This window comes from Pyrgilauda ruficollis, unplaced genomic scaffold (genome assembly GCF_017590135.1).
Source record: "Pyrgilauda ruficollis isolate IOZ18807 unplaced genomic scaffold, ASM1759013v1 scaffold77, whole genome shotgun sequence".
Lineage (NCBI taxonomy): Eukaryota > Metazoa > Chordata > Aves > Passeriformes > Passeridae > Pyrgilauda > Pyrgilauda ruficollis.
Genome location: NW_024529599.1, coordinates 2,152,337 through 2,178,696, shown reverse-complemented (window position 1 = coordinate 2,178,696; position 26,360 = coordinate 2,152,337). Strand labels below are relative to the sequence as shown.

Here is a 26,360-nt window from a genome sequence, read left to right as displayed (position 1 = left end):
AGAGATGAAAACTACTCCTGCACATCGCTCAGCAGCAGGGCCAGGAAGGGCCGTGGACACTCCTCTGCCTGGTGCCAAGGGGTTAAGCTCACAGTAAGTTCCCAAAGCCAGTTGTTTCCAACTGGCTGCTGCCTGTGGTTTGTGGGAAGGGATTTTGCTTTTTAATAACATTATAAATAGGGCTGTGTTCAGTATGCTGCAAACCCGGTTACTCTCTCTCTCTCTCCCACCCGTCGCTCTCCTCCTCCCGCTTCTCTTCCCACCACACTTAATTCCAGATCTGACCATGAATGGGTCAGGCTTCCTCCTCAGTGTCCTCAGCCTGCTGGCATGTCTCGTCTCCACCATGCAGGCATGTCCCCCCAGCTGCCACTGCCACGGCGGAGACCTGCAGCACGTCATCTGTGACAACGTGGGGCTGAAGAAGATCCCCAAAGTGCCTGAGCAGACACGGCTTCTCAACCTGCAGAGGAACAACTTCCCCATCCTGCCGACCAACGGCTTCCGTGACATGAAAAAGCTGGTGTCCCTGCACCTCCAGAGCTCTCGGATCAAGGAGATCTCCAGCGGAGCCTTCCGGGGGCTCAAGAGCCTGGTGTACCTCTATCTCACCGACAACCAGATCAGTGTCATAAAGCCAGGAGCCTTTGATGATCTCTCTGATCTCACCTACCTATACCTGGACAAGAACAAGATCCCAGACCTATCCAAAGGGCTCCTCTCCCCTCTTGTCAACCTCTTCATCCTGCACTTGGGCAGCAATAAAATCCAGGAGCTGAAACCAGGGGTCTTCAGTGGGGCTAAAGATCTGCGCTGGCTCTTCCTCTCTGACAACTCCCTCACCAACCTCCTACCTGGGGCCATGGAGGATGTAGAAAACCTTGCTGTCCTCCACCTGGACAAGAACCAGCTGAGCAGCTACCCTGTGAATGCAATGAGTAAGCTGAGAGTGCTGGAGGAACTGAAACTTTCTCATAACCCAATTGAGGTCATCCCCGACAATGCCTTCCAGTCCTTCGGGCGATACCTGCAGACACTCCACCTGGACAACATGAAACTGAAGAAGGTGAGTCCCTTCTCCTTCCACTTGCTCCAGATCAGAAACATGGGGCTTGCTTTTCTTCCCCTTTACAAAACCCTTTGTTTTCTGACCCTCCCTTACACAGGAGAGGGGAGATGCAGGTCTGTAGGCTCTGCAGGCAGCAAGGCACTGACTACACCCTGATGTGGCTCAAGCGAGGGATGAGAGAGCACACCCCACCCCTCTGTTGAGTTATTTATGCAAAACAAAACTATCTGGAGCTGATTAAGCCCTCTGGATGGATGCAAGGCAGTGCATTCACTCCCAAGCTGGAAGTGAGACTGGACACTGAGAAAGGTATCTGGGATGCTCCAGGACAATTAGGAACCTTCCATACTCACACAAACAAGGTGAGGGATGAGAGATGAGCATGTCCCTCATAGTGGAGGGCACTTCCACCTTGAGAGCTGAACTGCTCTGCCTCCTCTGCTCAGCCCAGATACCTGCTGTAGGTCAGGAGAGGGAGACTCCTTGGAGGGGCAGTGAACAGCCTGGTTCCTTACCCCTGCCTTGCAGACAGGTAGGGGTACAGACCTTCACCTCCCCACTGCCTCCCAGCCTGACACGTTACAAAGAAAGGTTTGTTTATTGATGCTCTCCCAAAAGGAACTCTCGCAGCATCTTACAAAGGAGCCCTGTTCCCACTGGAGGGGAGGAGGGACATTCAGGTATTCTGAAGGGCAAAACAACCCCCTCCTTTTTCTGTGAGAAAGCAGGACCCACAGGCAGGAGTATCACACTCAGGGAATCACTTGTATTAGGACCTTTGAAAAGCCAGGCAGTGCTGCAGAACCCAGCACAGCATCCTGATGCAGCCGGATGTCCTGGGTGAATCCCCCATGGCTGGAAAGAGAGGGAGCTGCAGGCAGAACAGAACAGTTCTCCCTGGGATGATGCTTTGCCAGGAAGCCCAAAGAGAATCCAGGTGAGCCAGGCTGGGCCTGCACAGCAAAGCAACACCCACCACATGCAGGAAGATGTGATGGAAAAGAGAATTTCTTCAGAACTCAGACAGTCTCACAGTGATGAGCAGATCACATTGAAAGCTACAAGAAAGGCATAAAACCAGAGTTTTCAAAGGGAGATAGAATTCCAAAAAGCTCAAAAACTGGAATTACAGCTTGTTCAGGTGCAGAACAACACTAAGCAAACCAGTTCAGTAATAACTTCAGTATTTAAGCCCTTGTCCACTCTGAGCATTAACCTCTCCAGTATGGGACTGAGCAAACTTAACACTTGAAAAGGATCTATTGACCTTACTAGGCAAGACCTTAGATATTCTGTGACAGCACTTCTGTAGACCCAGTTCTAAGGCACTTTCAGTCAAGTATTGTAGCATAATGTTGTACCAGCTAGAGATATCAGAGTTCCAAGTTACATGTTGAAGAAATTAGATTTTGGGGTGTTCCAGGAAAACAAGCATCCTTGGTTTGACCAAGAAGCAATGGTTGACAATTCTAGCCAGCAAAAAGGACTTTTTCTTTTTTTTTACAGTGACCACCTGTGGATAGGAACTTAAAAGGCTCTTGTGCAGCCAGTGCCTCCTTTCCTCCCCAGCAGCCCAACAGGACATCAGTTTATGGGCTCAGCACTCACAGGGGTGGCTTCTGCAGTTTTAGGGCTTGCAAATACAAAGTTTCCAGCTCATTTTTCCTTCGAATCCTCAAAGGCCCCATACCCAAACAGCCCACGTGTGAACTTTGCACTGCCAAGAGACATCTAATCACAGAGGCCGCGTGATCCAGGAAATCACCACCAAATGCTCTGAGTGCTGCTGGCACTTTGCTGCAGCCCTTCTCCTTCACAAACGTGCTGTCCTTAGCTCTTCCCTGCATGGCTGCAAGATTTTTGAGCTGATCAAGCATAAACCCATGCAATTCTACTCCAGCCTAAATTACATCTGAGCAAAAGGAAGAGCCTGAGCAAAAGCTGGAGCTCAGGCTCCAGCACAGAGCTCCCATTTCTCCCCAGCATCCCAGACCCACAGGGCTGTGTTGCACAGGCCACGACCCTCCTTGTACCTCAACACGAGACAGGCACCCCTGTCTGTGTATTCAGTGTAAAATAACTTAACAGCAGTAATCCTCCATCTAAACAAGGGATAAAAACCACCCTTTTCTTCCCAAACAAACGGTCTGGCAGGGCTCTGTAGCTGTCAGCAGCAGATGTGAACTCTTCTCATGGGGCTGGGAGAGGAATGAGCAGCTGAGACAGTAACACCACTGTCCAGCCCTCCCGCCCCTCTGCACAGCGTGCCAGCATCCCTCAGAGCAGCTCCACTATCAGCACAGCCCAGCCTCCTGAGGTCAGCCCACTTTTGGAAGGAGAAGACCAGCAATGCTGACTGTCCAGCAGCTACAAGGATCTGGGAGTCTCCTAGCTAAGCTCTAATCCCATCCAGCAACGCTTCATTTGGAAGATGACAAAAGTTCACAGCTTAAAATAGTGCATTTCCTCTGTCAAGCTTTTCAGCTTAGAGAGCATGAGCACATGCCGATGGTCCATGAGAAGTGCAAGGTTCTTTTCAGAAATGGGAGCACAGCCCCTGGGGCTTTGGGAATTCCTAGTGAGTGTCCCCTCCAACCTTTAGAGTAAGCTTTCTCCCCACTATGAGAGGGGGAGAAATGGTTTGTCATAGCTAAGAAGAGCTTTGTGCTTTGTCAGGGATCCCGTCCCCAATCCATCACTGCCAAGGAAGTTCCTGTTGAGAGGTTTGCTTTCAACAGCTTTCCAACTTGAGTAACCATGGGCTGAAAAACGTCAGGGATGAGGCCTCAGGGAAGAGAGGAGAGGGCTGCAGAGTCAGGTCTACAGCCTCTCTTGCTTTTTGACAGCTTTCTTAAGGGAGGCTCTACCTTAAAGCCTCCCTGTCAACCAAGAAAGCACAGATTTTACAGCATCCCTTGCAAAAAAACCCACTGGAAATGAGAAAAAATGGAGGAGGCTGAGGGCTGGAAACCTGCCTGTATTTCTACATTGCTCAAATGCCAAGTGTAAATTTCCACTCAGAGCCCCCAGGCACTGCCAAAGTCTACAGCCCCTTCAGAGGCCACAAACACTCCTCTTTCAGTCGCTCCAGGCAAGGCAACAGGCCTTGGGAGGATTTCCAGCCTTAGAAAGGAATATACCAGAATATATCTTCATTTAGAATGAAGAATTTTGGCTCAAAAATAAAAAGGGTTGCCAGACTTCAATGTATTTAGGGATGTGGCTGCAAAGGCAACTCCACATGGATTTGGGATGTAGCTCTCCCTGCAGGAGACTCCATCAACCATGAGCCCACCATCCTGCTGCCTCTCAAGGGTATAGAGCATCTAGCAAGCCAGCTCCCTGTTCACAGCTTCTTCTCTTGCTCTCTCCATGCTTCACAGAATGACAGAATAGCCTGGATTGGAATGGGCATTAAAGATCATTCCTTTCCAAGCCCCCTGACGTGGGCAAGGACACCAGGTTGCTCCAAGCCCTGTCCAACCTGGCCTTGAGCACTTCCAGGGATAGCACACTCAAAACTCCTCTAGGCAACAGTCCCAGTGCCTCGTTCTTATGCCGCTCAAAGTCTGGAACAGAGGCTGCCAGGTTTGCAGTCCCCATTCCCCAACTCCACGCTCCTCACCAGAAACCTTTGTGCTTCAGTTTGCAGACAACGCGTTTGCTGGTGTGACCGCGCTGAAAACGGCCCACGTGGAGAACAACCGGCTCACCCAACTGCCCCGAAACTTCCCTTTCGACAAACTGGAGACGCTGACCATCTCCAGGAACCCCTGGCACTGCAGCTGCCAGCTGGCACCTCTGCGCAAGTACGGCACCGCCACACCCGCGCTGGGCCAGGACACTGTCACTGCTGCCACAGTCACTGCTGTCACACCCGTGCTCCCTGGGGCTCCCCGGGCTGGGCCAGGACACTGTCACTGCTGTCACTGTCACTGCTGCCACAGTCACTGCTGGCACTGCTGCCACAGTCACTGCTGGCACTGCTGCCACAGTCACTGCTGGCACTGCTGCCACAGTCACTGCTGGCACTGCTGTCACTGCTGTCGCTGTCACTGCTGGCACTGCTGTCACTGTCACTGTTGTCACACCTGCGCTCCCTGGGGCTCCCCGGGCTGGGCCAGGACACTGCTGCCACAGTCACTGCTGTCACTGCTGTCACTGCTGTCACTGTCACTGCTGTCACTGTCACTGCTGTCACTGCTATCACAGTCACTGCTGTCACTGTCACTGCTGTCACTGTCACTGCTGTCACTGTCACTGCTGTCACTGTCACTGCTGTCACTGTCACTGCTGTCACTGTCACTGCTGTCACTGTCACTGCTGTCACACCCGGCGGCCCTCTCCCCACCCTGCCCTCTGATGCCCACAGTTTGCCCCTGTTTCGAGCTCCTCTCTTCCTTCCTCCCCGTGTCACAGGTGGCTGAAAGGCAACCGCACCCGTGCTGAGGACAGCTGCTCCACACCAGTGCAGCACCGGGGACAGCCCATCAGGGACACCCCGGCCCTCCGCTCCTGCAAGCTGCCCACCAAGAGGTCCAGGAAGGGGAGCCGCCATTAAACAGGTAAGATGGTTCCCTTTTAGTGGCAACATCAGCCCCAGCACCTCTGGTGGCACCAGTCTTAAATGCCAGCAGGGTTTGGCTCACAGCAGCTCATCCATCCGCGCACAGATGTCTCTGCTCAGAGCTGTGCCATTGCCTGGCTCCATGAGCTCCCAGAGCAGAGGACCTGCCTGTAGCATCAGTCAACTCTGTGAAAAAAAACATAGGGCTAAAGACAGGCCTGGGGCAGAAATTAAGGGCAAAACATGTAAATAAATATGAAATAGAGAAGTAAGGATTCTGAAAATACACACAGAATAATTTTGAAATCTTCAGACCTTCCATTGCCACATGGGAAAAAATGTAATCTCTTTTTGCAGCAACCACTGTACATTAGGAAAAAAACCAAAAGCCCTACACTGTAACAGGGTTTAAGCCTCAATCATGCTTCAGGCACTATGGTGACATGCACCCTGTCCTAACACCAAAGCCCCACATCAAGTCAAGGTGTAATTGTTATGCAAAAGGGATAAATATATATCAAAACAAGGGTGGATTTAGCCAACTCCTACCCTGAGCTGGGACCACACAAGCTTTACTTTTCTAACCAACTGGAGATGCTCAGCCCTTTGCCCTGTAAAGGTCCTCCAGGTGTGGTGTGAAATCCAGGACAGGGTGTTGCTGGGAAGTCCTGCCCAGCCCATAGGAAAGTAGATATCTTTCATAAGGAGCAGCTCTTGACCCAGCACTTCCCTTTCCACAACTACAATTCCCTCCAAGACAGTCAGGTATTTAAAAACAATGGTTGTTGCCCTCAAATGAGTATCCCAACAGAGGGAGGCTCAAGACAGCAAATATTCTTTGGGTGAGGTGTCCTGAGCCAGGAGGTGATTCAGAGACCAGGCTGCCTTCCCCTCCAGAGATGAACTTTTGCTGACAGCTCCCAAGGCAAACACCAACTGTGAAAACTGATCACACAGACACCTTCCACAGCTGGAAACTACCAGGGGTATTAAGTTCAGCCTGCAGAGGAGCAAAAAAGCCACAACTGTCATCACTCCACCCCAAGCATTTTACTTTTTCCCAACCCAGAAATAGGTCTGGAGTTTGTACAGATTCCAGAGGACTTTAAACGAGCCTGCAAGTTTGTAAGCTCTTGGGGAAGGGACCTTTGCTCATTTGTTAAGGAAAGTGCAGTGATCCTGCACTGCATTGTGTGAAGAGAGGTGGGCATTGTGCCATGGTATGGCCTTTTGATCCCCACTTCACTAAGGATATGCACATCAGGGTGGAGAAAGGAAATTCATGACCAAAATGTCAGGGATTATGCCAGCTGCTCTGTGCCTTTCTAAAGTGGTTATTTCTCTCATAGTGCCAGAGGGTTTTATGGATTAGAGATGGAAATACCAGTCATTCCACACAGAGCAGGAAAAGTTCTGCTCTAAGCACGGAAAAACTTCACTTTTCTAAACCACTTAAACATAGTTTATTTACAGGTCTGACCCTTCTTAATCTTCTTTCCCTGCCTGAACTCAATACCAGTTCACTCCTCCATGGTGAGAGTAAGAAAACCATGACAAAAATACCTGGGTTTTTTTTCTGTAGCACTTTTCATCCAGCTCCTTCAAACAAGTTTACAAATGCTAATGAAATAGGAATTATTGCAGTCTTGCAGAAGACAAAGCTCAGTGCCTTCAGGTGTCAGTGCCCGAATGCAGGTACACAAACCCACCCCAGTGTGGTGAGCATGAATTTTATGAAAGCACCTCTGATTTCATCATGTACCTTTTGAGAGCCAGGCAGCTGTCACATACAGGGGTCAGGTATGAGGACTGACTTGGGTCACTGGCTGCATTTAAGATGAAAAGCTGCTTGGTAGTTCCTAAGAAGACTACTCCTGCCCTGGATTTTCAGAATCAGGGCATCAAAAGAGTCCACTACTCTCAAAAATTTCACTCTGGGTTTCCTTCCTTTGCCAATAAGGTGTTCCTTGACCATCAGCACTTTGGGTAAGATCATCAGGAGTTACACAGAGAGTTGGCAGAGTAGCTCAGAGATAGGACTAACCCATTTCCTCTGCTGTGGGAACCTGTAACAGCTCCTTGACTCCAAACTCTTCAAGTATGGGCTTCATCTAATGATTTAATAATAGACAAATGTTACAAGTTTACTGCTCTGCTGGAAAAATCCCCTTAAAGGTGTGGTCTTCTCTCTTTTTTAGCGCTAGCAGGCTCCAGTATGGCCTGTCCTGGTGACCGGTCACTCCAACCATCAGAAAACTACTGACTTCTGAGTCCTTCCTTGAGCTTCTCCTCCCTGTCAGGAGGCACTTCTGATATATATGAACACCTGCAGCCTCCTCTGAATCCCTGCTTCTCTGCTGATCACAAGGATGGAATCCACCTTCTCAATCTTTTCCGACATCTATGTATTTTAAAAGAGGCCTTTTTACAAACTAAACTATGCATGACCATACTAAGACAAGCTAAGCTAGATCCTGCCGGTAAAACACAGCCATCTTTCCCAGAAGAAACATAACCCACACACCTGATCAACCAGCTGGGTGCTGTCTCTCCCATTCCAGAGAAGAGGGAGCAAACGGGAGGGTGGGAGCATCCCTCCCCCCAGCTGCTTGACAAGGAAAATTGGTCTCAACCCATGCCAAGAGACTCCCCTGCCTTCCCACAGAGGGGATCCCTGCAGGCCAGGGCTGAGGGGACAGGTGAAGCAGTGACCAAGAGCCAGTGGCCCTGAGGCAGCAATCTCCCAAAATTGGCCAGAAGTCCTTTAAGGGATTTGGGAACCTCCCAAACTGGAGCCAGCTGAAGATTGGATTTCCCTCCCACTTGGTGGGGTCACCAAGATGTCCAAGAGGAGAAGGTGTGCATGGTGCAGTTGGCTCAGGCACCCCTCCTCTCCTTCCTACCCCTATTCCAGAGGATCTAGCAGGATACCAGGATGACTATGGTTTATTGTCACACCTATCTCAATGCCACAGTTGCAATTCAACTACGTTTTTTAATCCTGAAGAGTTATATAAATATATGTCTATTTATTCCTCTGTAACAGTGTAAATTACCTTTAAGAGGGTGAAAACTCCTCTGCCTCCTATATAGAAATCAAATTGTATATTTTCTTATGTACATCTTCTGTATAAAGCTCTTGCTGCAAAGATGAAATCAACAAGTCTCTGTGTGTCTGTCTGAGGGCTGGAGGGATCAGGAGTAACATGAGACCAGTGGCACAAATATAGACTTAATCCTCTTTATCCCATGGGCAGAGCAACTGTTTGGGAGGGTTTTATTATTTCTCTTGCTACAAAACAGGAACATGTGACACCTAATGAGTCCTGGGCTCTCACAGTAATGCTTGAAAATATTTTGTGAGGCCAAACTCAAGTTTACTATAAAAATAGGTAGCTGTCACCTGACAGAGCTCAAGCAGCAGCACCAACCCTAGTGTTTCCAGCTCAGCATTAAGAGCACCATATCCAGGAAAAAAACCTGGCTGCATCCAAGACAGCTTCAGGACGGATGCCCTGGATTCCCCTGGTGTGTGGCAGAGCACTGAGCTGTCCCTGTAAAACCCTACTGCTGGTGCACTCGGGGTCTGCCAACAGCAACAGCCTAATCTGACTCCCAGACCCACGTGTTTACCCATCACCACTGGCTGCTTCCTCAGCCTTGGGAAGCAGCATGGTACCAAATTAATTTACTTTAGGGCAAAACAAAACAGTCCTTTTCTGGCTCAGCCACTGGCATGCAGATGGCAGGACATGCCTAGGAAATGTGCAGCCTGGCTGGTGGCCTGTCCCCCACATGCAGCACGTGCTGGTGGCTCCTGCACAGGCCCAGGGTGGTGGCAGTGTGCTGGGGCAGCAGGACACGTGGCCCAGCACACACTGCCCTGCTGGCAGTGCAGCATTTGGTGCAGCACATGTGGATGGCACCATCCCCACGACCTGACTCGGGCACGACAAAAACCACACAATGAGGTTTTACATCCACAGGAAACCCAGGATGGGGAAAGAAACTTGACAGCTCTACACCAAGAGGAGTACAAGCATCCACCTGCACCAACAGGAACCAGCACTGCCTCTGCCACCATAATCCTGGCAGTGTGTACAACTGAGTGTCAGTAAAAGTTTTGAAATGAGCAGCAGAATTTCACTTAATGACATTGAATGTGATGCCTTGTCTTCTTCCAAAGCTTCCTCCCCAGACACCTCAGCAGCAACAGGCAGAACCCCCACTTCTGTCTGCCAGGTCCTCTGAGCCCTCCCTCTTCAGCCTGATCCCAGCAGCTCCAGGACCACCAGGTACCACCGTGGTCCAGAGACACCCAAACTTGGTGTCTCACCATGGCAAACACCCCTTGCAGGTCTGGTCACAGCCACCACAACTCACCACAAGCTCTGGCATGTGCATCTTGGTGATAATTGTCCTCATGATCTCAGGGGGAACAGGAGAACCTGCAATAATTCCTGGAAGAAATAGGAAAATACCTTGGAAACCAGCTATTTATTCCCAGGAGTGGTCCCTCAAATGGCTCTCCACTCCCAGATTTAATGCTGACAAGATCTGTGGGATACACTGGTTCCTGTCAAAATACTTCCTAAATCTTTTGATACAGGCCCTAGTTGTTCTAGAAGCAAAGGCTGCAGCAAGGCCAATTTGCCTTTCTCAACAGGAAAATAAACTCTCTAACTCAAACCTAGTCCAACCTACATTTCTCCAAAAATAGAAAGATTCATAGCAGAAAGAGGCACAGTTTTATAGTGGGACAAACACTCTCATTGATCACCACCATAAAACCATAAACCTTTCCTCTTGCCTTGCACAGAGCAGCCCTTTTGGGAGAGGGTAATTCCCACTGCCACCTGTTCCAACTAGGATGACAGAGCAGAAGAGTGGGGTAATATATGGGCTTTGGTGGGAAACAGGATGAGACAGGATCATTTTGCACATAGCAGAGATGATTAGGTAACTTGCTAAAATATTTTCTTATGCTCCAGCACCACCTTCTCTCCATACTATCATTGCCTCAAAAGGACTGGTGGTCTGCCCAGCTATTTCCAAGGTGGGCTGTGACAAGAGAGGGAGTTCCAGCACATGGTATCACACCCTCCAGCACGGGGATGAATGACTTCAGAAACAGGCAGGAAACTTCAGGCCTGAGAAAGAAATCCGAGCTGGGCTCTGCTTTATGGACTGCACTAGTCTGAGACACAGAAAGCATCTGCTGCCACATGGTGGTGGCTGGAGAGACAGGGAAAATCAAGCTGTTCCTGACACCTCCCCTTGCAGTTAAAATAGAAAGGTCCTTCCCTAGGCTGCCTTCAGATGAAGGAGTCCTAAAATACATAATGATGGAAGGATTCCCCAAGGAAAAGAAATGTAGCATCAAATTAACAGGGGAAACACAAGGCTCATGCAACTAAATTCTTCCCACCAGAAGAGATGTGTGCTCACAAAACTAAAAATACGGCCTCCCAGCAGGGAACCAGGAATATCCTGGTTCTCAGGATTTTTCCATTTGAATTCTGGGACTTACCTCCCCGGAGAGTTGACAGGTCATAGGAGTCGAAGTCCGGCTGGGAGAGCATGTCTATGAACATGGTGGGTGTGCCGAGGAGGAAGGAGCATCTTGGGGAAGAAGGGATAAAAAGGCAAAGCTGCAGAGGTGGAAACTGGGGGCAGCCCCAGCTCAGCAGCCATCCCATCCTGTCCCATCCCCTCCTGTCCCATCCCATCCTGTCCCATCTGGGGCTGCAGAGCAGCAGCACGGAGGCAGGCACAGCAGATGTGCTGCTCACCAGCACACACAGACATACATCTGCATAAAACACAGAGACATATGTACATGTATGATGCAGACACAGCAACAGCTCTTTTGTTTCCCAAGCTATACTTGAGGAACAGTATGGGAACACCATCCCAGCAGCAGAGCTGGACTTGGAAAAGGAGGGCAGGTGTTCAGTTGTGAAAACACAGCAGCCACAGCAAACCAAGACACTGCTATGCTTCCCAGCCAAAGCCCTATGGTGACAGGAAGGATTCCTTAATTCAGGAGAAGGGTGACGCTCCCAAGCACAGCTGAAAAGGCAGACTTTGGCTCCTGAAGTGCCTGTGCAATTGAGTGCAGCAGCAAACCTGCCTCTCCCCCTGTGGGAAGGAAGAGCACAAGCCAGGTGCTGACAGGTGAGGCAAGGGAAGGAGCAGAGCCACGAGGCCAAGAGCTGCTCCTTAGCAAAAGGGGCTCTCACTTCTCTCGAGACACGGCTTCCAGCGCAGCCTTGCCCTCGAAGCTGGGCGATGAGAAGACGCAGGAGGTGCCGTGCAGAGCCATCACCATGCAGCCTCCCACCGACGCCAGGCAGTGGTAGAGAGGCGCAGGGAGCCCAGAGCGACTCTCCTGGGACCGACCAGAGAACAGTGAGAGAGGAGAGGAGAGCTCCCAGCGAGTGCCCAGCCCAGCTCCCTGCTCAGGAGCAAAGCTCTGAGCAGTGACATTTTTCCTGATCCCCTTGGCTGGAAATCTGACACTCTGCTGTGCTCCTGTTGGGTGAAAACACAACTGACACATCCTGCCTTTAATATAAATCAGTTTGGGAAGTTTTTTGTGTCAATATTTCATCTCGTAATTTTGCAATGTCTCTTCTTTGCTGGACTCCTTGGTCTGCTATTGCTTATACATTATACACCAAAAGAGACGAATGGGAGTGCTGTGAGAGGCATGAAATATGCAGGACTTGGCACATGCTATTCATTTTATTTTCTTTTTTTTTAAAATCACAAAAGGCTCTGAAGACTGATTGAAACAACTCATCTATTCTCTGGATCAAAGCTGATGTGTTAGAAATAAGTACTTGAGAACTTCAAAAGAAAATATTTGTCTTTAACCTTTTTTTAAGAACCCACAAAAAGAGAGGTCATACCCTGATAAGAGTTATAAGACTGTAAATATGACATGAAACCAAGTCATGTAAATCAAATTAAAACCTTAGTCAACAGAATTAAAAGCTAATATCCAGAGTCTTGTAATTATTTGAAATGAGTATTCACCAAAATGAAAAGTGATTAATTTCATGGTTTTCCCCCAGAAAAAGATAGCTTTTTTGCCTAAAAAAAAGCTTCACATGAAACTACAATGAAAGATCAAGGAACTCCATTGAAATGCAAAATGTAATGCATTAATATCCCTCAATGTCATTAGCAGCAAAACATCCTTCCCTTCCACTGAGTGAACACCAGCACTCTCCACACGTGCTCAGTCCCTTGCAGTGGGGGCCCCCCCAAACCCTGTTCCACCAAACCCACCTGGTCTGTGATACCCAGCCTCAGACCAACCAGATTGGCATTGTTCACAATGTTCCTGTGGGAGAGGGTGGCTCCTTTAGGGCTTCCTGTTGTTCCCTGGAAGACACAGGGAATTATGCAGTAACACCACTTTTTCTGAGGGTGAGCTCAGGGGAGATTCCCCCTGGCAGACTCTGGGGTGATCTTGCTCTTTTTTCTCCTATCAGACCTGGGAGCCTGTTTTTACCTTTTTAACAGCACCTGAATCCCAAAAAATAGCCCAATTTCAGCTGAACAGAGTTCAGAGTGCACCGTCTCATCTACAGCAGCCCTTGACAAAAGGCTACACAAAAAGAATGGAAGAAGGGGAAACGGCGGAACACTTTTTCCATCCTACTGCAGAAGCTGGAAGCTTGGTCCCAAAGAGAAACAGGAGGAAAACGTGACGTGTGGCATTGCACACATCTTTCCCCTTGCTCCCAGTGAGGAACCCAAGCCAGGCATGGAGCTGGCAGAGCACCCACCGAAGTGAACTGGATGTTGATGGGCTCATTGCAGGACAGCGTCTGCTGCACGGCCCTGAGCTGCTTCAGGTGGCTGCTGTCCCCAGCCTGCAGCACTTCATCCATGTGGAAGGTGCCAGGCAGCTTCGAGTCACACATGATGACAATGGATAGGTCAGGTAGCCTGGCAGAGAGGAAAATACCATCAACAATATCAGAACAAGGAGAAAAGTGCCCAGGCAGGCGCACACTGGTCAGGGGAAACCTCTGGGCCAGCCTAAATTGCTCTCTTCAGGTGAGACCTCCTGTGGGCCCTCTTCAGCAAAACCTGCTGTGCAGCTGAGGGGACACAAAGCAGGACACGCTGTGAGCTCAGCGCAAAAGACACCAAATGTTCCTAACTCACCTTTTGCTCTTTATTCCCCCTGGACTGGATTTTTCTAGCTCGGGACATGACTGCTTTAGAATATCATAGTATTTCTGTGTTTTAAATTGACGGGGGAACACCAGTGCCTTACAGCCAACCTGTGAAGGGAGACAGAAACTTGTGAAAAGTCATGTTGGGTTGATGGTCAGGACATGATAAAGAGCAGCCAGCCCCAACAGAGGAACAGGTAGGTTTCCCAAAGATTAAAGCAGATGAGCCCTTACAGCTGTGCATTCCCAAAGCAGTCTGTGCTGCCACTGCACACCCAGCATCCCAAGCCTGGATCCAACTGTGCAGCCAGTGCTTTGCTCTTCCTCAGTGCTGGATTCAGGATGAGTTTTGCTGGTCAAGAAAGTAGAGCTGCAGCCTAAGGTTCCCTCCTTGCCCAGGACTGACACCCTTTGTTGTGAGCACAGGGCAAACAACTGATTTTTCAGATTATGAGTCTCAACTCCAACAAAAATCCCAGTGCAAAATATGAATAAATAAATAAATAAAGTTAAAACAAATTAATTTGTGTTGATCTGGAATGAGGATTTTTGAGGAAATTTGGAAAAACAAGGATTTCTAAAATCTGCCTCTAAGAACAAGCCAAGTTTTTTTGGTGGAATTTTTGAGGTGTTCCTTTTCCTAAGATTTTTCCACTCTTATTAAAGCAGTAGCTATTTTGAAAATGAAAACATTTTTCATTCAACCCTTACATTTACATAATCCCAAAACAAAACACCTTAATTACCCCAAGAATTTTTATTTCTTTTTCAGCAGCAGAGATTTCGCTGAATTTGACCCAGATTTGCAAACTGTTTTCCTCTTCCAAAAAATGTATTTGTGTCCAATAAACTATTCACATATTTACTCAGCTGTTCTCATTATTTTCCCAGAGTCTGGGAAATAAGGAGACAAAGGCTACTCCAATAAATTATTTTTAAGTACCCTCTGGGCTTTGTCAGAAAGGAAGATAAACATTTGCAGTATTTTCTGGAAGAGGCTGCCCAGAACCCAGGGGATTGAGGCTGTTTTGGGCCTCTGCAACTTTTTACTACTAATTCCTTTAAACTACAGTTCTGGTTGAACCAGCTCTGAGAAATAGATGCTGTGTGGGAAGAGGAGGGCTGATTGAAGGGCTGATGTTGTACAAGATAAAGAGCCTCTGGTTGGGCCTCTCCCCCTTGGTCTCAACCTGAGTGGCAGCAGACCTGTCTTTAAAGAATGTAAAATATGAGAACTCAACATCAGTTTGCTTTTACCAAGCCCTGGAAATACAGTAGGAATCCAAGGAATGGTTATTCCACACATATTTCCATATATATCAATCAGACTGCACAGATGGACAGGATCCAACAGGAAAAGCCCTAAAGTCCTCAGAAATTTTATTATGGAAATAAACAAACAAACAAATCCTCAGGGTGATGAGGAACTCCAGAGATCCCAGTGTCAAAGGTGCATAACGAAGCTGGGAATGCTGGCAAATCTGGAAGGGCAAGACAGGAGCAATTCCCAATGGAACTGAAGCACATTCCTGCTTTTACCCCATCAACATTCCAGATTACATCAGAGAAGAAAATCAGAGGAGATGAAAACGAAAGCCTTGCTGGGGAAAAAGGGAAAAAGGGAAGAGCTGAGTTGCACATTCCAGCAGGACAGAGAAGCCCAAGGACATCCAGCCTGGAAGAGATGGTGCTCTGCTGCATGAGAACAGGAGTGACCAGCAGCACTGCTGAGAGGATTAAAGAAAGGATGAAACAAGAATTCAAACTACAGCCCAACAACCCATTAGAGAGTTACTGATACAAAAGAAATTTGCTAAAAATTATCCACTTTCTAGGTAAAACAAACTTGGATGGTGCTGGGAGCATTCAGAAGTGGCTCCCTCTCTTCTAAGATCAGCCTTTCATTTATAGCTGAACAAACCACAGTGAAAAAATTAGCTGCTTAATCTTAATTTTTAGCCATCAAATATTTAATAACCTGAATTCCTCATTATTTGAGCAAGGGAGCCTGAACAGTTTAAATTCATCAGTGCTCCACATGTCACAAACTCAAACCCAGGCAGGTATTCAAGGGTAGATGAGGCAGCAGGATCAGACAGCAGAGAGATGTTAAACAGTGGCAATACCTAGGACTTAAACCAGCTTAAATGCAAGGCCAGCCTCAGACAAACCTGGGAAGGAGAAATCAAGCTACCAAGCACACTGGTCCTTCTGAGGTTAAAAGTAGGTCCTTTCTGAGGTTTTACTACCAAGGCTGAGATCCCAGATGGTGATTTTTGCCCTGAGCAGGAGGGGCAAAGAGGAGATATCAAGTCCTACATTTTTTCGTTCATTCCCTGGTAGATGACTGCTGACAGTGGGGTTGGGTTGGGGTAATACTGGCAGAACCTGGCTGTTAGCAGAGAGAGAGGGATGAGAATGATGCAGCAGTTTCCACCAGACAGGGTGGCAGCCACAGCAAGGAATGTGGCCACAGAATTGCAGCTTCATCCCCTCTACACATCCAACACCAGCCCTGCTCTCCAGCCAGCTCTTCCCATACACCCAGATCTTAAGCAGCTCATCTGCACCATGTCCCCACCAATCCCCTCCAACACACAGCTGATGCCATACGAACCTTCCTGAGCACAAACTCCAGCTCAGAGGCCTGGTAGGCTGGATTCACAGATACCTGAAGAGCCAGAAACAAGAATTTGATCACCTTCTTGCCTTGAACACGCTCCCCCCTACACAGATTCCAACAGAAAAGTTCCTCCAGGGTTAAGCCACACTCAGAGCCTTTCCTCCAACACAGAACTAACAACTCACCACCACAGGGATTCCACATTCACAGAAAACATATCTGAACTCTGTGTTTGTGTGAAAGAAAACAATTGGAAAAGAGATTTATGTGAGGTCACACAGTCAAAACAGAGCTTCAGGAACAGAAACCAGATCTCCTGTCTCACAGGAGCTGATCTAGTTATCTAGCTGATCCCATCCACTAAACTAGATCAAAATTCTTGTGCAAGTCAGGTTTCTTGATGGACAACTGTGATAACACCTTCTACCCAGCTCTCCACAGAGTGGCCACTGCAGTTAAGTTCACCCTCAGCTTCCTACTGAGCCATGCTCTTCCACCCTATTCCTTCAGACACTGGAATGGACCAGGATGGAGGAAATGGAGCAGAAGGCAGGGTACAGACCTCAACCCAGTGCACTGCCTAAATAAGGTGTATTTTGGTCATGCTATCAAATGAAAATTGGCTTTAGGGATATGCAGCCTGGCCAAGTCTTTTAAGTGAGCCTTTGTTCCATGGAGCAATAGATTTCAAAGGGATCTAACCAGCTGGTAACTGGTTAGGGCAGCAACATCCCACATAAAAATGGTCCTGTAGAGAAAAGAACATCTCCTATTAACTGTTGTAAGCATTTTTTTGCTCCTCCTCCCTCTGCAGCCTGCTTCCCTAGAGAGTGGACAATGAAGATGCAGGGAGATGCACAGATCTTCCTTAAATACTCAATTCAGCTAGAGATGACATGGTAAGAGCATGGGAAAGCAAACAAACCTTATTCTCCAGTATTTCCTATTGCTTCTTTGTCTCTATTCCCTTTCCCAATAGATTGCTAAAACCTAGACACAGCAAACTCCTTACCAGGATGATTCCTGCCTGGGCAGTTGCAAACTGCATAAGAACCCACTCGTATTTGTTGGGTCCCCACATCCCCAGCCGGTCTCCCTTCCTCAGGCCAAGGGCCAGAAGTCCAGCTGCTGCTTGGTCCACCTGAAAAATACAAGAGCCTGAGGATCACACACCAGATGCAGTGGGGAATATTGGTCTCCAGGCACTGCTTTCTGGAGAAAAAGCATCATCTTTGTAACTGAAATGCAACAGGCTGTGTCTGCCCAGAACAGCCCACCAGCCCACGGCTGCAGCAGCTTCTGAGCCTGGAGCACAGACCAGCCCCTGCTCAGCAGGTTGACTGAAAGCATAAAAATAACAAACCTGGAACAATACAGCAAAGCAGGAAGGAAATCAAAACAGGCAATTATGTTGTTGCAAGTTACTTCTTGCCCAAAGACGATTTATTGCCAAGTTTCTCATCAATTCCACTTAGGACCAAGCTTTACCCATATGCTGGGCCCATCCACACTGTTGGATCTGCCTCCCTTCTGGGTATCACTTACTTCAAAAAGGATTTGGGTGAAGAAAATTCTATCAAGTGATTTTTGACCAGTTTTGGGTTCCTGTCCTCGTAAGTCCTGTGAGGAGTGACTGGGGAAGCTGGAGGGGCTCAGCCTGGAGAAAAGGAGGATCAGAGGGATCCTTCATCCTCTCTACAACTCCCTGACATGAGGGTGCAGCCAGGTGGCAGGCAGGCTCTGCTCCTGGGGAACAAGGTTCAGGATGAGAGGAAGTGGTCACAAACTGCACCAGGCTAGGATCAGGCTAGAAACAGGAGGAATTTTGCACTGAAAAGGTTGTTAAATATTGGAAAGGACTTCCCAGGGAGGTGTTGGAGTCCCTGTCTCTGGAGGCATTAAAGAAATTACTGGATGTTGCACTCAGTACTCTGACCTACTTGGCAGTGTTGTGATCGGCCAAAGTCTCAGTCTTTGAAACCTTTCCCAACATTAATGATTCTGTGATTCTGTGACTCCTTAATTCAAATTCAGCCACTATATTAACAACTACTTTATTTTGCAGGGTGGTAAGTGTGTTTCAGGTTCACAAATGTATGTATAAATACACTGAGACATTCAGGAAAGATCTTAGAGTTTTGTTAAATTTTCAAATGAATTTATAAAATCTGCCTCAGATATGAATCTGAGGAACAATTTGATTTAGTTCTGAATTACAGTCTACTTCTTAAAATTAGAGTGAACACAGCTAATCTTGTTTATGTGAACGGATGTGACCAAAACCATAGAACTCCTAAAAACCTACCAAACAATTCTTTCCTATCAAAGATCATATCATACATTTATTAGAAACTTTCCAGGTAGTTAGTCCCTCCATTCCAAAAACAGAGAACCACATATTCACATATGCACACACCCACACACATCTGTGCATATGATACTGAGCCCTAGTCCTTTACTTTGCTCCATTGCCTTCATGCTTGGATAAAAACCTTCCCCACACTCAGGACCTCTGACAGTCAGAGTGACTAATCCAGAAGGAGGAGTCCACTCCAATAGAGAAAAACACCATGACTCAGCCCACAACCCCTCAGATAAGTGTGATAATTTTTAAGTGTGAATGTTCATTATGGGATGTTAGCATTTTGAGTACACCACTTCCCTCTTTTCATCCCAAGGCTCGGAGAAGGATGAAGGCAGCACATGCTGGAATGTGCTGCTCCCTCTGCAGCAGCATGAAGGTCCGCACGCAACTCATCTCAGTCCTGAGCTGAGCAATGAAACTGAGCAATGCTTCCCATTCCTCCATCACACCTGCTGCTGTCATCCAATCACCTGAGGGGTGAGCAAGGCACTCACCTCCTCTTTGAACTGAGCAAATGTTTTCCGAACCCCATCCCGGCAGAAGACCAAGGCCTCGCGGTCAGGAAAGCGCTCCACAGTCTGGTCCAGGCACTGGCCCATGGTTTTGTCCAGAAGGGGAATGTCTGTGGGTCCCTGGATGTAGCTGTTGGTCACCCTGGGAGACACAGAGGGCATCTTTGTGTGCAGGGCACTGGGGAAAAAAGAGAAGAAGCTGTTTAATTTAACCTGTCAACGCAGTTCTCCCCATCTGGAGGGATTATCAGCCTGCCAATGGCTTTGGGAATACCTGATGCACATTCCTGCACCAGTGGGAACCACAGGCAGCTGCTTCAGTGGGTCAAGATCAGGAAGACTTCCAAAAGGACTCGGAAAGCTTATGCAGTGGCTTGGGGCACATGGACAGCCTTGGCAGCCCCAGGGCACGCACATGTGTGTCTGTAGCAGCAGGCAGAACAGGCAGAGCCTCCATCCCTCCATGGGAGAGCTGGTGAGGAAGAAGCCTGCTCCAGCCCTGCAGAACTGGCACAGCCTGGTCCTACCATCATTCACCTGCACTGAAAACTACGTGGATATATCAGCATGCCCAGACAGAATATGGGCTCTGCAGTTCACTGAGAGATGGGCTTGGTCTTTCTGCAACATTAAAAAGTATAAATAGCTGTGAAGTAACACAACCAAACCAGTTTGTAGATAAATTCTCCCAACCAGCTGAAAAGAGCAAACAAATGAGAAAGAGAGAATTAAAATTAAAGAGGTCATTCTCCAAAACAATGGGCAGAGAAGAGTCCAATCCTGCAGAATGAAAACTGTTTAGAAGAGTTCGGAGAAGCTAAGCTGAAACTGAGGTGTCTGCAAAGGAATGGTCTGTGTTTACAACAGCGAGCAGCTGTACACATTCCATCTCTGACAGCTGGAATGCAAAGAGCTTATGGGACTGAAACAGCATCAATAAAAAGAGGAGATACCAGCAAGATGAGGGGGGAGAAGCGCAGAGGCAATACCACAGAAGGGAGGAGATGGCCCCCACTGCAAATTTGGGACAGGTGGGAAGGAGGAGAGCAGGGATGGGTTTGAGAAGTACAAACCAAGCAGGGTAGAAACACTGAGACATTGTGCTGGAGGTCAAGGGGGAGGTCAATGAGTCAAGAGAAACAACAATAGGGAAAATCATTTTAATATCATTAAGGCTTTCTTTGAGGTCTGATCATTGGTGGAAACATGGGCAGAAATGTCCCCTTGAACCACAGCTTCTGACCATCTGAGCACTGCAGTTCCTACCTTGGTTTCTCTCTCCATCTCCTACAAACCTCTCTCTGCTCCAGCAGCCATCTCCCACCACGCTGTCTTCCTCCCCAGGCAGCCCCCCATGCTCTCTGTCCCTCCTCATTTCTCTCTGCCTTCCTCCATGACTTCACCTCCTCCATTCCAACATTAGGAGACAACCAGGAGGGACAGGCTGTGGATAATGCAGTGAATAATGGGGAAATCCCTGCCTTGAAGAGGAAAAATAGCTCAGCCTAAATGCCCATCTACCGCGGGATCAATATTCTGCAAAGACTTGGCGTTACTGTGACAAATTATTTGTTTTCCTGCCCACAAGAAACAAGCCTGAGCCTGGAGTTACCTCCTATGCGGAGTGGAAGGCGGTGTTCAGAGAACAAAGCCAGATTTTACCTTCGGGGAGTACAGCCCCAAGAGACAAGTGAATGACCTGACCCTTTCTCCCCCACTGCTTTTCGGCAGAGGGAGGATTGTGCAAACTCCCACAGGCTCTGTTCACACATCCCTCCTCACCAAGCTCTTGGGCAACTCACATCAAGGCTGCAAGGCTGCCTGAGGAGGAGGGAGGACAAGTGCTAAACTGAACTACCTTTTATTGCTTGAAAACTCCTGGGCAAAGCCTGTGTATAAGTGAGGAGATGAAAGAAAGCTCTGAAGAAAGGCCTTTATAAACATCGGTTCTATGAAGCAAAAGGTAGAAAAAATTCTCCCTAAAGCAAGGGCAGGATGAATGCTCCTGGCAGAGCAGTGAAAGCCAGGACAGCCACCCACAGCCACTTGCTGGCTGAAACAGAAAGTTAAGAAGTCCCTGTCCCCTGTCATAGCTCACGAGGGTGGATGAGGAACCCTCAGGTTGTTTGTAAAAATGCTTAATGGGGCCAGCCACACTCTCATCTCCCTCAAGCCAAGTCATCTCCAGTGTCAGCAGAGCCTGTCCTTAAATTCCCTGACCAGGAAGGGCTGGAGAAGGCAGGGAGCAGCTGCTGACCTGGTTGCTCAAGAGCTCTTCTCCCCAGCATCAGCTCAGGGGGCACAAGGAGCCAAGCAGGCTCAGCACTGGGAAAAATAAACAACAAAAGGCCATCACAAAAAGAGACTGCAGAGAGGAAGAAATACTACAAAATTCAGATTCAGAAAATTCAGTCAGAATCCAAAGTGACCAGCTGGAAAGCAGTCTCCTGCTCTCTGCAGCCAGCCTTCAGAGGCACTTGCACAGCCCTGCATTGCCAGTGAAAAGGGGAATATCTTACACTGTCATGTCTTGGCAAAGCATTACACCAATCAGGCTCTCTGGGCTTACTGCCTCAATATTTTCCAGACCTGAAGAGCCAAAAGGTTTCACTGACTTTTCAGAACCAGACTTTTACACTAAATGCAAAAGGGCACAAAGCTCCAGGTTTCATGGTTTGGCTTCCTCCCTACCCCCAAACGTGAGGATGAAAGTGCATCAAAGAGCACTAAAAGATATCATTACAAAGCCACATGCTGAAAAATGCTGAGAAAATACTGCAGTATTTCACACTGGGAACACAGCTTGCTCTCAGAGATCCCAAGTATTCACATTTTAAATGAAAGCACCAGCAGCACTCAAATTAGAGGCTAAGAAGGCTGAGATATCTCATGCTCATAAGCCAGAGTCACTGACTCCTCTCAAAGCACTAACATAATTTCTTCAAATGCATTAAAGCAAAATTCTCAGCTGCCATCTAGTCTGAGCTCCCTGAATTCTGGTCTAACATTCACATGTGCTTCAGCATTTCTGTATTCAGCAATTCTGAATTCAGCATTTCTGAATTCAGCATTTCTGAATTCTGTATCGCTTTGACAGTGGCAGAAGTGAAAGGTGTGGGATAAAACACAGCAGCCTTTTGGAAGCACTGGGGATCAGGAGTGGAATGAAGGAGGCAGACACAAGATATGTTCATTATCAGCAGCATCATGCTGGAAATCACACAGGGCTGGTCTCCCTCCTGCCTACAGCCAGCAGCAAGTGTACGTATCTGATCTGAAAGAATGCATCAAGAGACCTCTAGAAAGAAAGGGTCTAAAGGATTTAGAAATAATCTCTGTGTTCATCTTTGTTACAGAAAACAAGCAATTCACCCTTCACCTCTTCCTACAAAGCATCTGGTGCTGCTGGAGATAAAACAAGACCCATAGTCTGATATTACACCAGCTCTCATTTCCCTGACTCAGCCAGAGGCGAGCAGATAAAACTCTGCTTGCTCTTGGGCGTCAGCACTGTAAACCACAGCTTTTGGAGAGCACAGGCCTTTGTTAGCAGCACGTTTCAGCAGCAAGACAGCCTGCAAAGGAGCCAGCCTCGTCCACAGGCTGCTCCTACAAAACTCCAGAACCCTCGAGTTCAGCAACACAGCTCAAGAGAGATCTGGGGAAAATGCATCCTCCTCCTCTTCCCTGCAAAAGGCGGGAGAGCAGCCAAATCCCAGCAATCCCAGAGCTCATCTGCCTGATGGCAGGAAGCAGAAATTACAAGACTGAAGCAAGCACTCTGGGCTAATCCTAGGAGCTGTTTGTATTTTTCTCTGGACAGCCTCAGTCAACAGTCTGGAGTTGTTGACATAAGATAACCAGCTCTGTTTTCACCTTTAACTCTTTACCAGTCTCTACAGAAATTATCAAAATGGATGAGAGAGAAAACAAAGGAGTGTAAGCTCCTGTCCCCTTTGTAAAGTGAGGGACACTGACCTGCCCTGTGGTGCCATCACATCTGCACCTGTGGGAAAGGCCCTGCCTTCCCAGAGCTTGGGAATTGTCCCAAATACAGAGTTCATACTTGGAGAGGTTCACAGATTCTACCAGTTCCTTTGTCCATGGACATCTACCAAGAGCGTCTCTCCCCAAAGCAAGAGCTTTTGGGTCTTTTCTGTAATATGACTGCAATTAAAGGGTGGTGAAAATTAAGTCTGCTCTGTCCTCACTTCTGCTTTGATCTATTGACTAAAGAGTTAACCAGATACCTATTACTTTTTTAAAATATTATTATTTTCGTTTAAGGAGAGATCAAGTTCACAGGGTTTTCAGACTCCTCCTGCAGCAACTTTCTGGTTTTGTTTTCCACTGCACCTCTCTGACCTCTACACTCTCCCTGCCAAAAGGATAAACAAGCCTAGGAGCAGAATTTAAACTTTTTTTAAAAAGTTTAAATTAAAAAAATTTAAAGTTTAAATTTAAAAAATTTTTAAACTTTTTTTATAACATTACTAGAAAGAGTATACTCTCTAAACACATGTTCTCTCTCTCCAAGGGCTTTGTGTTGTTATCCCTCAGTTTCAGTTCTGGGCTGGAGTAAGCTGCAGTGAATGCTATCATGCTTCCTTTCTGATCCTAAGAACAGATTCTGAGAAGGCAATCTTCACACACCTATGATGAAGTGGCTTCAACACTTCACTCCTAATGTCAAACCAGCTGAAAAACCCCACTTAAACCCTGTCTGTGAAAAACAAGGAATGGCCCACCTGGTTCTTGGAATTGCTCACTGGAAGTCATTCATCCTGGTGATTATTACCCCGAATATCAGCTAATCCTTCAGAGCCTTTCCCAAAGCCAGATACTTCCCATTGCTGTTTCTTTACAGGAACTTGCTCCAAGAGGCAGCACTGAAGAAGAGCAAGGCAAAGAACTGGCCTGACCACCCAAGCCCCAGAGCTTCTTGGTGTCCCGGACCTGCCAGGTCACCCAGCTCCCTGGGGGCTGCAGGACCACCAGGGGACAGGGACACTGACTGCAAGTCAGAGCCCTGCAGGAGCATGGGGAAGCCATTTGATACATTTCACATTGCTGCAATCTAGATGGAGCTGCTGCACAAAGTTCAGCCCTGCCATGCCTTCACTTCCCTTTGCCCGCTGTCCAGGGCTCATCCCTGCCCCTGGCCCACTCACAGGCTGGGGCAAAGCAGATCCAGGGGATATAGCCTGCCTTCTGCCACTTTGGAGGGGGTTTAGGGGAGCCAAGAGTTACACACTGAGATGATTATGCCCTCCCTGCATGCAGCCACTGCACAGCACACTGCAGCTGCCCTAGAGTTAGTCCCTGTCCCCCATCACACATGGTCGCCATCCTCTACAGCCTCTGTACCCTACAGGTGCCCAACCCCAGAGCCCTCTGCCCCCTACAGCCCCCACACCTTCTCATCCACGGCCCCCTATCCCCTATTCCTTCTCACCCACACCCACTTTCCCCTTTAATTCCTATCCCCTACAGCTGCCCGCCCCCATGGTCCCACCGCCCTGTACCCCCACAGCACCTGCCCAGCCCACCCCTACCTGCCCGGCGGGGCTCCCCGCCGCAGGAGCTGCAGCCCGTGCCGGGGCAGGGCTGCCAGGCGGGCCGTGGCCATTCCTGCAGCGCCAGCGGGACCCGTTCTGTCCCGTTCTGTCCCGTTCTGTCCCGTTCCGGTGCTCGGGGGCGCGGCGCTCCGGGCCCGCCCCGGCCCCGCTCCGCCCCGGGACGCCGGGAGCCTTCTCGGGCGGAAGGCGGCACGGCGGGAGGGGAAGCGGGGGAGCTGTGAGCTCTGCCCGGTCCGCCAGAGGGACTGCAGGCTCGGACGGAGCCCCCAGAGTCCTGCCGGGCACCTGCCCCGTCCACTGCCGGTCCCCAGCCCAAGCTGTCCACCACAATTTCTTCCCTGTACATTTCCACTCCATTATCTCTTCATCCCAGCCTGTTCCGTCAGCCCGACCCAAGCACTGGTACACCCCGAATAAGCTCCCTCCACTCAAACGAGTAGAGGTGGACTTTGGTGCAAGACAATCACTATCATTTGCCTCCAGCTGTCTTCACTTGTATCACTTGGTGCCCTGGCCCTGTGAGTCCCCAACTGGCCTCCAGCCCTATCCTCTCAATGAATTACCAGTTAGCACCCCACTGACACCTTTAGGCACTCCCTGTGGAGGAGAAGAGACCAGCTAGGAACTGCAGAGCTGCTCCAGGGCTGGGCAGGCTGAGATCCCCTCGCCTAAGTGCAGAGGTGTGGGCAGGCACCAGGTAAGGAGTGTGGTGCTGCTGAGCTCTGCAGCAGCACTGATGTTGAAGATGTCACACAGTCTATCTGTATCACATCAAGCACAATGGTGCTGACAAACAAGAGTATAAATATCAGCCTCAGAATGGTGAATCTCAGACATCAAAGCCAAAAATGTGCTTGTAACAGAGTGAAATATCAACTGCCATGAGATCTCTAGTGTCTGACACTTGCTTTTAGAAATGAAGGATTTTCCTCAATGTGCATCTAGTTCACAAGGAATTCGTTTGGTGGCAGCAGTGACAATGTCTTCTTTGTTAGGGAAAGGGAGACTTTTTTCCCTTGAAATGTGAAAAATTTGCCTTGGCTGCAGAGGGGTCACAGAGAACTTCCAAGAGTCTGGGAATGGTCTTCAACCACAGGCTGGCATGGTCAGCTCAGGCCCAGTAAGGATCGTTAGATCACAATTAGATCGACTGTGTTCATCCCACTGCCCTCAGCATTTCCTGCTCCCTTCTCCTTGCTAATGTTCTTGCAACCCCTAGCAGAGTGCACAGATGTGCCTTGTGCTATGCTTTGTCTTTGTCCTGTGGAGCTCCAAAGTCTTTCTAGCCTACATGCACGGATACCTCTTCCAGTCAGTCCCACTGAACTCAGCAGCGAGGTGAGTTTCTGGATTCCCACAGGGGATGAAAAGCTGTGTGACATCTGTGGCCAGAAGTTGTCCTTCCACTTTTTGGCCAGGGCAGAGCAAATGTCTTTGTGCTGATGGAGCA

At 48.5% G+C, this 26,360-nt stretch overlaps 2 protein-coding genes across 3 annotated transcripts in view; one reads left to right on the top strand and one right to left on the bottom strand.

The window, feature by feature from the left end:
• ACSF2 (acyl-CoA synthetase family member 2) overlaps positions 1–25,043 on the bottom strand; it is a 36,405-nt gene extending 11,362 nt beyond the window's left edge. The window contains exons 1-10 of one of the 2 annotated variants that reach the window (XM_041486600.1): positions 24,887–25,043; positions 19,314–19,509; positions 17,467–17,595; positions 16,449–16,502; positions 13,821–13,939; positions 13,436–13,598; positions 12,933–13,028; positions 11,879–12,027; positions 11,167–11,258; positions 10,020–10,096 (exon numbers count right to left, since the gene is read on the bottom strand). In XM_041486600.1, the coding sequence (XP_041342534.1) occupies positions 10,020–10,096; positions 11,167–11,258; positions 11,879–12,027; positions 12,933–13,028; positions 13,436–13,598; positions 13,821–13,939; positions 16,449–16,502; positions 17,467–17,595; positions 19,314–19,509; positions 24,887–24,960 (1,149 nt within the window). In that variant the 5' untranslated portion in view covers positions 24,961–25,043. The remainder of the gene's footprint in view (positions 1–10,019; positions 10,097–11,166; positions 11,259–11,878; positions 12,028–12,932; positions 13,029–13,435; positions 13,599–13,820; positions 13,940–16,448; positions 16,503–17,466; positions 17,596–19,313; positions 19,510–24,886) is intronic. The other variant, XM_041486601.1, reaches the window with a different exon arrangement.
• Positions 134–8,780, top strand: CHAD (chondroadherin). Its single transcript, XM_041486602.1, has 4 exons — positions 134–1,066; positions 4,715–4,878; positions 5,489–5,634; positions 7,835–8,780. The coding sequence occupies exons 1-3, from the start codon at positions 194–196 to the stop codon at positions 5,628–5,630; spliced, it is 1,179 nt and encodes a 392-aa protein (XP_041342536.1). The 5' UTR covers positions 134–193; the 3' UTR covers positions 5,631–5,634; positions 7,835–8,780.
• Positions 25,044–26,360: the final 1,317 nt, after the last annotated feature.

Coding starts and splice junctions, on each gene's coding strand:
- CHAD (XM_041486602.1), top strand. CDS start 194: ATGCTGCAAACCCGGTTACTCTCTCTCTCTCTCCCACCCGTCGCTCTC. Junction 1,067..4,714: donor ACAACATGAAACTGAAGAAG/GTGAGTCCCTTC, acceptor TTTGTGCTTCAG/TTTGCAGACAACGCGTTTGC. Junction 4,879..5,488: donor CAGCTGGCACCTCTGCGCAA/GTACGGCACCGC, acceptor CCCGTGTCACAG/GTGGCTGAAAGGCAACCGCA.